Source organism: Corvus hawaiiensis, chromosome 14 (genome assembly GCF_020740725.1).
Source record: "Corvus hawaiiensis isolate bCorHaw1 chromosome 14, bCorHaw1.pri.cur, whole genome shotgun sequence".
Classification (NCBI taxonomy): domain Eukaryota; kingdom Metazoa; phylum Chordata; class Aves; order Passeriformes; family Corvidae; genus Corvus; species Corvus hawaiiensis.
Genome location: NC_063226.1, coordinates 15,862,343 through 15,875,176, shown reverse-complemented (window position 1 = coordinate 15,875,176; position 12,834 = coordinate 15,862,343). Strand labels below are relative to the sequence as shown.

The window sequence follows — 12,834 nt, the reverse complement described above, 5'->3', positions numbered from 1 at the left end:
GGGGGTCCCGCGACCCCCGCGCGCCAACTTTCCCCTCGCCCCCCGCCTCCCCCCCGCGCCCCGGCGCGCGCTCGCCGCGCTCCCCGGTTCCCCCGGCGGGCGCTCTTTTTGAATGAATGACCTCACCCGCGCCGGCCAACCGCCGCGCGGCCGCGCTTAATATTCATGAGGCGCCGCGCCAATGAGCGGGCGAGGAGGTTGTTTTAAACGGCAGAGCCCCGCAGCCAATCAGGCCGCTCTCGTAGGCAGCCAACGCGAGGCTGAGCCGCGCCGAGCCCCGCGTCGTGCCCTGCGCTCCGCTCCTGTCCACACTACCGCGAACAATACAGGTACGTGCAGCCCCGCCGCAACTTTTCGGGGGGCGGCTGCCCCCTGCCCGCCCCGCCCTGCCCCCGCGCCTTCGCCCCTCTGTCCTGCCTGCCCTAGCGTGCTTTTTTTTTTTCTCCTTTTTTTTTTTTTTTTTTTGTAATCTTGCGTTCCGTTTCTTCCTTTCTCCGAGTTTTTAATTTTTTTTTTTTAAATTAGAAAAAAATCGGGAAATTCACCCAAAACTTTGTTTCCCTCCTCTCGCGGGGATCGGTGGTGCCGGGGCAGATGCTGCGCGCAGCTGGCGGGGCGGTGGGCAGCGGGCGAGGCGCAGCATTTGCCCCCCGTCCTCCTGCCCTGCCCCGCCGGGAGCTCCCCCCGCCGCCGAAGGGCCACCTGCCCCCGGTGCAGCCCCGCAGCTCCGCGCTGGGCTCCCGTGCCGCTGAGAGTAATATGGCTGGTGCAGCAACTACACCGGGACTAACTCCTCTTCTCCCCCGCATGGGCAGGGATTTTTCTCTGCCGCCTCCTAATGTCGCACGGCAAAACGCGCGGCGCCTTCGGCTTTTATGTGCCCCCTTCCCTGAGTGGGCTCGGTGGGGCTGGCGGTGGTGGGAAAGTTGTCGGCCGTGCGCAGTGCCGTGCCCGCTGTTTATTCTGCATTAATATGGCTGTCGCTTTAGCATCTGACAGGGATAAACCCTGCGCGCTGCGCCCGGCGGTCCCGGCCAAGCAGTTTTTTTCTCGCCGCCGCCGCCTCCAAACTCCCCCGATCCCTTCGCTTCTGCCTCCGCTGCTCTTCCCCTGCCCGGGAAGGTGTCTCTGGTGGGGCTGCGCCCGCGGCGGGGCCCCGCATCGCCTTTTCCCCGCGCCGCGCTGCCCGTGCTGTGGGCATTAATATGGCTGGCGCTGGAGAGCCCCGGCGAAGGGAAGAAAGACGTGTGAGCGGCACAGGGATGGGGAGGGGGGTCGCGGCGAGGAAAATCTCCTTCCCGGCGCCCCGCCGGGGGCTCAAACCTTTCGCTTTCGCCCCGGCTCCTCTCCCCCCACCTTCCCGTGCCCTCGGACGGGCGCCGGGGGGCCGCCCCGGGGCTCCCCGCACTCTTTTTCTGGCAGCGCGGAGGAGCGTAGCGGCGGCGGTAATGGCTGCACGGGAGCCTTTGTTAGAGAGCGCTGCGCTAGGCAGGGGCCGGGGGGGGGGCTCCCGCCCGCGCCCCGGCCCCGCCGCCCCCGCCGCCCGCCGGGGGGCCAGCGGGGAGCCCCTTCGCGGCGGGGGCGGCGTTTTGGCGGGGCCGGCGGCCGGGGGCGGCGGGCGTGGGGGGCCGAGCGCGGCGGAGAGGGAGCGCGGCTTTGTTCGGCGGCGCGGCGGCGGCGGCGCCGGGAGAAGCCATCTTAGCGAGCGGGGCCGGCCCTGGGCGCGGAGCGCGGTCGCCGCCGCTCCCGTTGCCGCTCGCCCCGGCCGCCCGGGGCCGGCCCGGCGCCCCGCGCCCCCGGCCGCCGCCCGGCCCCCCGGCGCCCCCCGCCCGCCGCCCCGCCGCATTTCAGGGGCACTTTCTTTCATCAGGAGGCGTTTCACAAAATGGAAGATGAATTATTGGCGTCTGGCGGAGCCGCCGCTGCCCCCGCCGGCCCCGGCCCCGCCGCAGGTGCCCGCGCCCCGCGCCGCGGAGAGCGGCCGCCGCCGTGACCTTGGGGGGGCGCAGGTGCGGGAGGGGCGCGCAGCGGGGCCGGGCTGGGCCGGACCGGCCGCCGCGGGCCGCTCGCCCCCAACTTCGGAGCGGGGCCGGCTCCGCGCCCCGGCCCCTGGTACCGCGGGTTTTTCGCCCCCGCGGAGGCAGCGGCGTCCCGGCAGCGGCCGGGCCGGGCAGGGCGGCTCACGGCCACTTCTGCTGCACCTGGCGCGTTAATGGGCGCAATTAAATATTAACGTTGTGCTAATAAAAATTAAATTTTCAGGCGAGTGAGACTCTGTAAATAGGAAATACTGTTGTGGGCTTATGTGTTTTGATTTTTTTTTTTTTTTAATTAAGCGGGGAAAATTTAATGCAGAAGCAGGAAAAGAAATAGAGCCCAAAAGTTAGCACCATCCTTTCGGTGACTTGCTGATTGCATCTTTGCACTGACCACTATGCCTCAAACATGTGTCACTTGGTGGAGCAAGAGCAAGCACAACTCACCTCGTAGGGCTCCACGGGTCCTATTGTGGTTAAAGTCAGCCTTTATTTGTGCCCTTTTTATATATAAAAGGTTATTGCAGTTTTTTGAGGCAACTAATTTGTCTTGCCTTCTTACCTGGGCAGCAGCTGCTAACATGTGAGCTCCAGCTCCTGAAGGGATAAGTCACTGCCTGGCAGTCTGCATGCCACTCCAGCTCCAGTGTGGTAGCCAACTAAAATAGATATTTTATATTAGTTCATATATAATTCTTAATAGACAGAAGTATGTATATTTAATAGGCTGTCTCCAGTCTTTGGACATGATGTAAACATATATTAATGTAACACTTAAATCCAGTGACTGGTTTCTCTTGGCTTGTCTGCAACCCAAGTATCAAGGGAGAATAATTTAAGTCTCTATTGGGGATGGTAAGAGCTGTCGAGGGAAAGAAAGGGATGTGTTACTGATGGGACATCTCGTCAGAAGATGGTGAGGTGTGTATATAAATATATGCACACCATATATGTGTACATCCATAGGTGTATGCATTCATCTATATCATTCACTCGTTATTTTTTCCCCCTTCGCTACAGAGGCAACATGGCTAAAGGTGATCCGAAGAAGCCCAAGGGCAAGATGTCTGCCTATGCCTTCTTTGTGCAGACGTGCCGTGAGGAACATAAGAAAAAGAACCCAGAGGTTCCAGTCAACTTTGCAGAGTTTTCCAAGAAGTGCTCAGAGAGGTGGAAGGTACCTTAATTTGTGACTTCCTGAAGGGATAACTTCTTATAGTATCTGCTAGGATGGTGTGTCTGTGTGTGTGTGTCTGAACATGAAGGGAACCAGTGCTGTTTTGGGGTGTGTGCTGTTCTTGGCAAGCTGTCCTAGCCATTGGTGAGGTGCTGCTGAAGCCTGTAGCAATACTGAATGTTTTAGCCTTGCGTATCTGCCAATTTAGGTGCTTCCACTATAGTCTGGCCTTTTTTACTGTTCCCAAGCAATGCCCCTCAGTAGCTACTTTCTTCCAGGTGTGTGTCCTGGGGAGGACTCTGGCTGTGCTTGTCTCATTGCTGTTGTTTCCCTGTTGCTGAGTATGCCAGTGCTGGCTGTGATTTCCCGTACAGGACCTTCGTCCCCAAGGTGGTCCAGTTAGAAAACAAACAAAAACTGAAACTCCCATATCAAGTTGATGTGTTGGCTTGTTTACATAAAGTTTGTCAGCTATTGAACAGTTGGGTAATCACAAGTTTGGTGTCTCATGTTTTGATTTTTTAGACCATGTCAAGCAAGGAAAAGGCTAAATTTGATGAAATGGCAAAGGCTGATAAGGTACGATATGATAGAGAAATGAAGGACTATGGACCAGCTAAGGGTGGCAAGAAGAAGAAGGACCCCAATGCCCCAAAACGACCACCGTAAGTGACTTCGAGGCATTAAATGCACAAGTGTTTTGGTTCATATTCATACCCTGTATGTAACAGGGCTTTCCAGGAAGGAGGTAGATGGGGGACACAGTGTTCATATAGCAGGATTGGTAGTGATACTGTCTTGTAAACCTCCTAGGCAGCTTGCACTGACATGAATTGTCAATACTTGGTACCCTTAAACTCGTAGTGTTGGAAGACACGGAAGTGACTGAGTCACAGTGAGACTTGTGTGTCTAAGATGAAATTGGGTGAGGGGATAGAGAGCACTTAATTTAAAAAGCATTGAGTGAAAGCTGCAGGTCTGGGCCTCAGTAAAATCAAAACACATTTAAATTTGTGCTTGATTTTAGAAGTTAAAAAAGTAGTTTCTACTCTGCGTGCTTATGCATGTGGGAATGTTGTGGGTGAGGAATGGAGGAAGGGGTGCTCCCTGGGTGTGCTGCTGCAAATGCTGACTGTCCTCTGGTCTTTCTCCCCAAGGTCTGGCTTCTTCCTGTTCTGTTCAGAGTTTCGCCCCAAGATCAAGTCCACAAACCCTGGCATATCCATTGGGGATGTAGCAAAGAAACTGGGTGAAATGTGGAACAACCTCAGTGATGGTGAAAAGCAGCCTTACAATAATAAGGCAGCTAAACTGAAGGAGAAGTACGAGAAGGTAAGGAGAGTTGTTGCTTGTGCCTCCTCTGTACCAGCTCTTGCGTTGACGTATTTTTGTAACATAGGCCCAGCTCAGGTGGCCCCAGCATAGTTACAGCCGAGCTTTGCACAGGTTGGGGCAGAGCAGGATAGAGACCCACAGGCAGATTCCAGTGAGGAGGGAGAGCTTTCCCCAGTGATGTGCAGCAAGGCTGCTGGTGTTGCTTCACAAAGGGTTTGCTGTGCTGTTACAGGAGCTTTGTCCCATTATCAGGAAACTTTGAGAGGCTGGGTTCTCTTCTCCTCCTCAGAGAAATAGCCATGAATGCAGGGTTCAAGGCCTCCATGATCACGCTCAGGTGTCTGCATACCTGTGTTCTCCTGTGCTGGCTGTGTCTCCTTGGGGGGTGCAGCCAGGCAAGGCCAGTCCCTTTACCTTAATGCCCACTGCTGTACAAATGCTGTGTATGTTTGCTGCTTAGAGCAAATTAAGACATCCCCTTGACTTTGCAGGATGTTGCAGACTACAAGTCTAAAGGAAAGTTTGATGGCGCAAAGGGAGCAGCAACCAAAGCTGCTCGGAAAAAGGTAGAGGAAGAAGACGAAGAGGAGGAGGAGGATGAAGAAGAGGAGGATGAAGATGATGATGATGAATAAAACTGTACAATACTTGTCTCCATGTGAATACCATAGAGTAGGGGAAACACCATAAATGAAGCACCTCTTATTTGAGATGGTGTCTCTTGCCCTTATTAGGCTTAATTAAAAAAAATTGGATTCCGATCGCGTTGTAGTTTCTAAAAGTGCTCTAGAAATTGTAACTGGTTTACATGAAGTGGCCATGGGTGTAGTGAGCACCCTGAAACTGTATCAAAGTTGTACATATTTCCAAACATTTTTAAAATGAAAAGGCGCTCTAGTGTTCTCCTAACTCTGTGCACTTTGCTGTTGGTGTAACAAAGCATTTAAAAATGTTTCAAGCATTTTTTTAATTTGTAAGGTGGTGTTACTATATGGTTATTGGCTAGAAAATCCTGGGTTATAAACTGTACATATCTATAGTTTGTAAAAACTAGACAGATTCTTGTGGTACATGCTTAGAGTTATGATGCCTTAGAGGAGCAGTGATTACTTGGAAAGGCTGTACGTTCCCCGGGGTGCCATGGCCCAAAGCATGCACTGTGAGGGTAGATCTATTTACACTACAGTGGGCGTCCATTTAGCTTAAAGTTGTCTTTCTGTATATAGTGAAATAGCATTCTGCTGCCATTCTTAGTTGTGGAAGGGGGTTCAGCTGGCATGAGAAGTGTATGGATTTTTTTAGTTAAGTGCGGTAGTTTTTAAACTGAAACTGTAGACATCTCTTCATCGTCAACTAAGTGAAGAGCCAGTGCAGCAACTGAAGTTCAAAAACACTCTGTACTTAAACGAATTTGCAACGTTCTGTTTTTTTTGTATGTTTAGAATGCTGAAATGTTTTTGAAGCAAAATAAACAGTATTACATTTTTAAAACTGTTCTTGACAACACTCTAAATTTCTGGTTTAAGAGGATCTTAACAACAGCAAGAGGTTCATTTTGAAGTCTGTGGCATCCCTCAGGGCTGGTGACTTAGGAAACATTCTGACTCAAGGATTAAAAAAAAAAAAAAAAAAAATTAAAAAATGGTGGCCAGCCAAAACTGGCTGAATTGAAAGAGATGGCTGCTCCAGCTAATATGCAATCGTAACTGTTTATGGCTGAGTGGCATAAGATGCTATGCAAGTTTGAACTTTATTACTTGAACTTGGGAGCCTAAATGAACATTCATGACGTAATTGTTTGTTTGTGTGTGTATATAGCAGCATTCAGAGATGCAGAGAAAGGTAGGTGGCTAGGAATGAGGCTGACACCATGGAATAAGTATAAAAGCATAGTTTGGATTTTTTTCAGTTGTGTTGGGTGAATTTATAGCCCAAATGCATTGCTGTACATATTAAAATGTGCCTTTTTTGTCCTGTGTTAAACTGTTTGAGACTTGTGGTTTTTTCTAGCCTCTTGTTTCATGGCAGGAGCCAGGCGCCTAAGTCTAACTCTCTGCTGAAGTAGGAGCGTGGCGCAGGTACTTGGTCTGTGTCCTTTCTCCAATGACACAAGTTTCAGTAGGAATTGGGGGCTGTGAGGTGGGGTGGGGGGAGCGACAGGTCTCTTTCCCCTCTGGTCACCAGCTGGCTGTGTCAAAGTCTTGCCTTCTTTCCAAATCCAAGCTGGGGATGTTTTGTGGCACTTGAAAGAGAAAGGTAATACCCGGTCTCTAACTGGTGGCTAACACCTTGTTTTTTCTTAGCATGGAAACAGCATTAACTGGGAAAACTATAGCACTCCCTTGCTATCCCTGAATTCCTTCCTTATGCTGGCTCTAGCAGTTGATGTTTGCTTGGAGAGGAGATGGGGGTGTGAGGATCCTTGCATTAATAGCAAGTCAAAGCTGTGGGCTGTTGTGTTCAGCTCGTTTCAGAAGACACAGTAACACAGGTGCAAACACTGGGTATGGGCTGCTGCCACCTCTGCTTTTGAGCCAAGTTTGAGATTAATGGGGTCCAGGCTTACAGGCAGTAACTTTAGAATGTGGTAAAAACTACTTAGTTGCCTAATGGGGTAGCAATTCTGGCTTCTTCTATCTTCTCAACAACCATGACAACTCCGCACCAACAGCAGCTTGACAAAACAGTCTGATCTAGGGTTGAGATGGACAAAAACCTGAAAGCAAAATTTTTCAGAATGGAGCAAGCTAAAAAACTTTCATGAAACAGCAATGTGTAGCAATTTTTGTTTTTAAGGCTGAGTGGCAGTTGGATCACTCAGAAATACTTTTATAGTTGCTTAATTCTGGTAATTTTTAGTATCTTTAATGCACAAAAAAAAGTGTGATTAGTTGCCCCTATTTTACGGGCAGTTGCATTTTAAAAGCCTCAATAAAGCTGCATCTGGAAAAGAAATAGGTACTTCTGTAGTTGCTACCCTTTCCACATGTCTTCTGATGCAAGGGAGAAGGCAACTGGAGATTCCTCCTGGTGGAAATTTGATGGGGAAGTGGTGGAGCAGAAAAAAAACAGTGATGGCATCAGTTCAGGAGCTCTAACACTGTTTCTATTGTCTAGTTGGCAAAATCTCCCCTTAGCCACATATGGGACTTAGTGTAGATCACTGCGATGCAAATCGAGCTTGGCTTTGAATTAACTGCTAGTGAGCTGAGCCTCTATTGATAGTATCAGCAAATGAGGACTAGAGCTGACACCTCTTTGTCTTCATTATATTGGAAATCTATTTAAGTTGCAGAACTTGATTAAGGTCTCGGACCTTACAGTGCACTACCTCTTGTTGCTCTGCACACACCTAAAATATGGCATTCCTTGGGGATGCTGTTCAATACAGCACTAGTGCAGGACTCCAGGGACTCAGATTTGGATACTGCAGATGTAGTGATGATGTTTCTTCCCTGAATACTCTGCTGTTGATAAATGCCATAGTGTGAATGCATATAAATAACACATAATTTTCCCTGCACTGTTTTGTGTTCTGAGATGTCATCTCAAGTATTGGGAACTGCTTAATTTCACCCAGCTCCATTATTTTCATAGAACACCTTCCAGATGCTCTTTTTCTCTGTTTTGGAATGCTTGTGGTGTTTCAGAGAAGCCATTTCTGCTTTGCACTGCTGCACAACTCAAACTTCTAGTTCAACTTTATTCCCAAGCCAGGCAAAGTAAATATGTCTCTTATTAACTCCATGATATGTAGAGAAGGGTAAGGATAAAATAGACTAGGGAGAGGGAGGGGAGGGATGAAGAGACTCTTCCTTGCATGAATTTGATTTGACAGAGCTGACTGTGAGACTGCTTATGTTTCCAAAATGTAATGTGTTAATGCCTCTGTCCCTGCTCAAGTTGGGCTGAGGGACCAGGGCTCAGCTAAGAATAAGGGATGGTGCTGGCGCTGCAGCTGTTAAAACCCACTTGCTGCTGGGGGGAGGCAGAGGATGGCTTGACTGGGTGGGATGGTCCCTCTGGATGCCTAAAAGGGTGTCAGAGTGTGAGAACCTTTGCTCAAGAGAAAGTATCTGACAGTGATGTGGGGCAGAGACAGCCCTGGCCCACGTCATGTAGTTTTATGCTGTTTGATTTGCACTCAGGATTGTCCATACTCTTGACAACACAGTTGCTACCAAAATGCATCACATCCCTCTGAAATCAAATCATCTGGGGGGCAAAGGCATGAACGAGGCTGCTGAGCTGCTCTGTGCAGAGCAGCATCTGCCTCTGCTGAAAATGAGCCTGGGAGTCTTAGCATGAGCCAGAGAGTCAGAGGCTACAGCCCCACTGCTCTGTAGCCTATATATTCCAAAATTCAGTTGGGATATGGTAAATGTTTGGTGTGAGCCAAATCTGAGCACTTAGACTGGGGGGAAGGGGCTGCATCAGGAGAGTCCCACCGTGGGTATGGGGGGGGGTTACTCCTCACTAGCAGTCACAAGGAAAACTATGTTGCAGGATTGTTTCCTACTGCTGTGTCAGGAACCTAACACAGCTGTAGGGAAGGAGCATGTTAATTTTTCTATAATAAAATTAATTTAAAATCCTAGTACAAATGCATATTAAATCAATTAGCAGCAAAGTGCTGCAGCTCTAATGGAGGTCCATAGGACAGGGAGAGTCTGCTTTGGGGCTGGGACTGAGGATACAAGCACAGTCAAAGCACCTCTCATACCTTCTCCCTTTGAACAGCTGATTTTTAGGTAGTTTTACTCACTCCTAATAAACCCTGCAGGAGCAGCAGCAAGGTGCAAGGGCTGCTGTTGGTTCTGGCTCAGTGGTGGCAGGTGAATGGCTTTTTATTTCCAGCCTCCAGCACAATTCTGGCAGCCACCTTGAGTTTTTGTTTTCCCTCTGCTCACTCAGGCTGTTGTTCCACAAGCAGAGGAACATCTCCCAAGCAAGCCCTCTTCTGCTGCAGGCTTTGGGGAGCTTGGACGAGGAGATGGGATGTTTCCAGTGGGGTGAGAGCAGGATGCTGCGTTTCTGGCCGTGCTTTCTGACAAGCCCCAGACTCCCCTCTAGGAATGTTCACCCAAGCTTGCTTTCCTCTAAAAGATAACGGGAGGAACTGTGACAAGTGGCATGTTTATTTCTTTCTGCTAGGGCTGCACCACATTTTAATGCAATAAGCTGAATTGCAAATCACAGCAGGGCTGCAAACAAAGTGTGCTGGGGACCCTGTTACCAAGCAGTTGCTCTCTAAATGTGTCAGCTTGCCGTGGGGAAGGGGCTGAATAACCAGCATGCCTGACAGGGGCTTTCGTGCCCTACAAGGTGTCTTCATCCCCTTTTGGCAGGCTGGGGTCTGGTGTGTGCCTGCCCCTGCTTGGACAGCATTTGGTAACCTGTGTTCAAAGCACTCTGGAAACATTTCATCCTTCCAGTAGGTCTGATCTGTACATGCTAAAGCAGTATGTGAGTGGGGGGGACGTCTCCTAGCCTGTGCTAATGCTCTTGATTGGAGTTGTCTGCTGCTAAGAGCTCTTCCCTGAGTGCCCTCCTGCACCTGGATCCCTAAATTAGGCAGGAGGAAGCAGCACAGCCATAGTGGAGCTGGCAGCTCTGTATCCTGGGTGGTAACTCCTCCTCTTGTTCCTGGATGTGGCATGGCCTCACAGAAACACCTGTGAAGTGGCTAAGCCAGGGCTTTATGTTAAGCTAGAGTAGGGGTGGCAGGTGGCCTCCCCAGGAGTGGGGAGCCTGAATGTTGTGTGGAGCAGCAAACTGGAGCTGTGGTGGGGCTGAGACCTTCAGAGGCTGGGATGCACAAAAGCAAACATTTGTCTTGCTGAGATGAAAATGCATTAACCGTGGTAAAGAGATGCGTGTCCTGTAACTGTCCCGACACAATTGACTTCATGTCTCTGGGTAACTCAGCAGCCAGGCAAACCACAGCAGGGGACCCAGCCTTGATGTGGGGTTGGGTGTTTTGATGGTGCTTGTGGTTGACTTTTGAGCCTGTGAGTGAGAGTGCTGCTGCTCTGCCTCCATACCTGCCACCTCATCCGGCTCAGTGCTCCTCGTGGGACACCCAGCGAGCCAGAGCAGCCTCTCTGCATGAGTGTCACACACCACTGTAGCCAAACCTGTGTGAGGAGAGGGGCAGGTAGGATGCTGTGAGTGATAGAGTTGCTTTTTCTTCCCAGCCCTTCCACTTGTAAAACTCTGTCAGGTATTTCAAGTCAGAAAAATGCTCTTTTTAAAAATATTAATTGAACATGGCCTGGCTTTGTTGTTGTAAGAGCTTATAGCTTGTAAGTGTTTTTAACTGCTTCTTTGTGAATTTTTAGAAAATTAATACCTCTAGCAGGATGAAGTGGTTTGAGGGATTGCTTGAGACAAATGCCTCTTGTCTGCTGCTAATGACTGTGTGATTGCTCTTTTACTGTGTGTTACCTGGCTGTGCCAGCAGTAATACATGGTCCTGTACAAGAAGCTTGAGAAATGTTTAAGCAGGGTCAATTTGGTTTCCAGTTTTCTTGCAAAAGATGTTGGTTGAGTTTTGTTCTCTTTAGCTTTAGAGCTCAGACGGGGGATCTTCCCTGGGCTTAGCTTCTGCAGTTTTGTAAGGCATTACTACCTGTAGGTCCTGGCCAAGATTTCTCCCCAGTAGCAGGGAGAGCAGAAGGAAACATGCTGGGTCTTCCGTTGCTTTATTTTGTTGCTTCATATAATAACTTAAGTTTTGCAAGTTGCTGGGAGGTTTTTGAAACCAAGCTCAAAGATCAAAATGTCAGTAAAACTCTTTTTAAAGAGAGCCCTTTCTTCAAAGGAGTTGTCTGAAAGTGGAATAAAACCTGACCAAATAGAATCACAGAATCTTTGAATTGTTTGGGTAGGAAGGGAGCATAAAGATCATCTCATTCAAACCCCCCTGCCACAGGTAGGGGCACCTTCCACTAGATGAGGTTAGTGTTAGACTAATTACTCACTGTCACTCGTGTTCCATTTGTGGGTGATTCCCACCAGAGCTGTCTGAAAAAATCCACTAGACCAGGTATTTTGAACCTTGAGGGTGACTTGAAAAATGCTGTCAGTGGTTTTGAACAGAGAAGGATTTGGCCTTGTTTGTTTTCTACTCTTCCCTATGCATCTCTGCTGAGAGGAGACAGATGTGCCTGTCCCCTTTTAGTGCTCTGCTTGGGGAGAACGTAAAGCTCAGCCCTTTGACTTTTCCATTACCCAGACCTAAAGGGGGCTTATGGAATAGAGGGAGAGGGACATTTTACATGGGCAGGTAGTGATAGGACAAGGAAGAAATGGTTTTAAACTAAAGAGAGTAGATTTAGATTAGAAGTTAGGAAGAAGCGGTGAGGCACTGGCTGCCCATGAGAAACTGTGAATGCCCCACCCTCTCCTCCTGTTCCCTCTCGCTCTCTCTCAGTCCAGCACAGCAGCTGTGGTCGGCACACCTGACCCAAAGGCTTGCTTGAGGTGCTGTGATTTGCACTTAAGTTTTGGGAGCAGCCTGGACTGTGTTTTCCCAGTAGTTGGGTGCTTTAGGGAAGACCTTCAGCTCTCATGGGCTGTTGCTCTGTGCCAGCTCAGACACTCACTGGTGCTATTCCCCTGAGATTTTTGTGCTCACAGCAGCATCAGGGTGAGGGTGGAGGTTATGGGGATACAGGAGCTGCTGGTGACTGGGAGCGTGCTCTCCCAGCCAGCCCATGTGGGGCCGAACAGTTGTGCTGGAGGTGGGAAACAGGAGCTAGGAGGCAGCTGAGGGATGCGGGTCTCCAGGTCCTGAGCAGACGGCATCCAGCCCACAGGGTCTCTCCCCGTGCCGGGGACCATATGGTGTTGTATTTCACAGCCGGCCCTGTGCGATGAGGTTCGGCAGCGGCTGTGGATGAAAGGGAAGGGGTGGTCTCAGAAATGTTTGCTGCTGTTTGTGCTCGGGTCTCTCACGGAGGTGGTTATTGCCAGTGAAACACATAGGGCTGTGCTGGGCACACTTCGCGTGGCAGGGACAGGAATAGGCTGCTTTGGGGGAAGGTAAGGTGTTGGTGAACATCTAGGTGGGAAGCACTTTCGTATGTATTCTCGTCCTGCCAAACAAGAGGTTCCTGCCCAGTGGAGGTGCTCTGGTAGGGTCTCTTTTCCATTTACCCCCCTCCAGGCAGTGCTTGGTCGGTGGGGCTGCGCCAGGGCAGGTGGCAGAGTCCTGTAGCGAGAGCCTCTCCCAGAGCAGAGCTGCAGATCCCTGTGATCTGGAGCAGGATTGCCTGCAGCCCC

At 50.2% G+C, this 12,834-nt stretch overlaps 1 protein-coding gene across 1 annotated transcript; it reads left to right on the top strand.

The window, feature by feature from the left end:
* The first annotated feature begins 215 nt into the window (after positions 1–215).
* HMGB3 (high mobility group box 3) lies at positions 216–6,531 on the top strand. The gene is made up of 5 exons (XM_048319250.1): positions 216–329; positions 3,057–3,213; positions 3,739–3,878; positions 4,371–4,545; positions 5,040–6,531. Exons 2-5 carry the CDS (start codon positions 3,064–3,066, stop codon positions 5,181–5,183), a joined length of 609 nt encoding a protein of 202 aa, XP_048175207.1. The 5' UTR covers positions 216–329; positions 3,057–3,063; the 3' UTR covers positions 5,184–6,531.
* Positions 6,532–12,834: the final 6,303 nt, after the last annotated feature.

What these genes read in the sequence shown, in the direction of transcription:
- HMGB3 (XM_048319250.1), top strand. Translation starts at nt 3,064, where the DNA reads ATGGCTAAAGGTGATCCGAAGAAGCCCAAGGGCAAGATGTCTGCCTAT. An exon ending in AATGCCCCAAAACGACCACC is followed by an intron (nt 3,879 to 4,370) that starts GTAAGTGACTTC and finishes TTTCTCCCCAAG; the next exon opens with GTCTGGCTTCTTCCTGTTCT. An exon ending in TGAAGGAGAAGTACGAGAAG is followed by an intron (nt 4,546 to 5,039) that starts GTAAGGAGAGTT and finishes TTGACTTTGCAG; the next exon opens with GATGTTGCAGACTACAAGTC.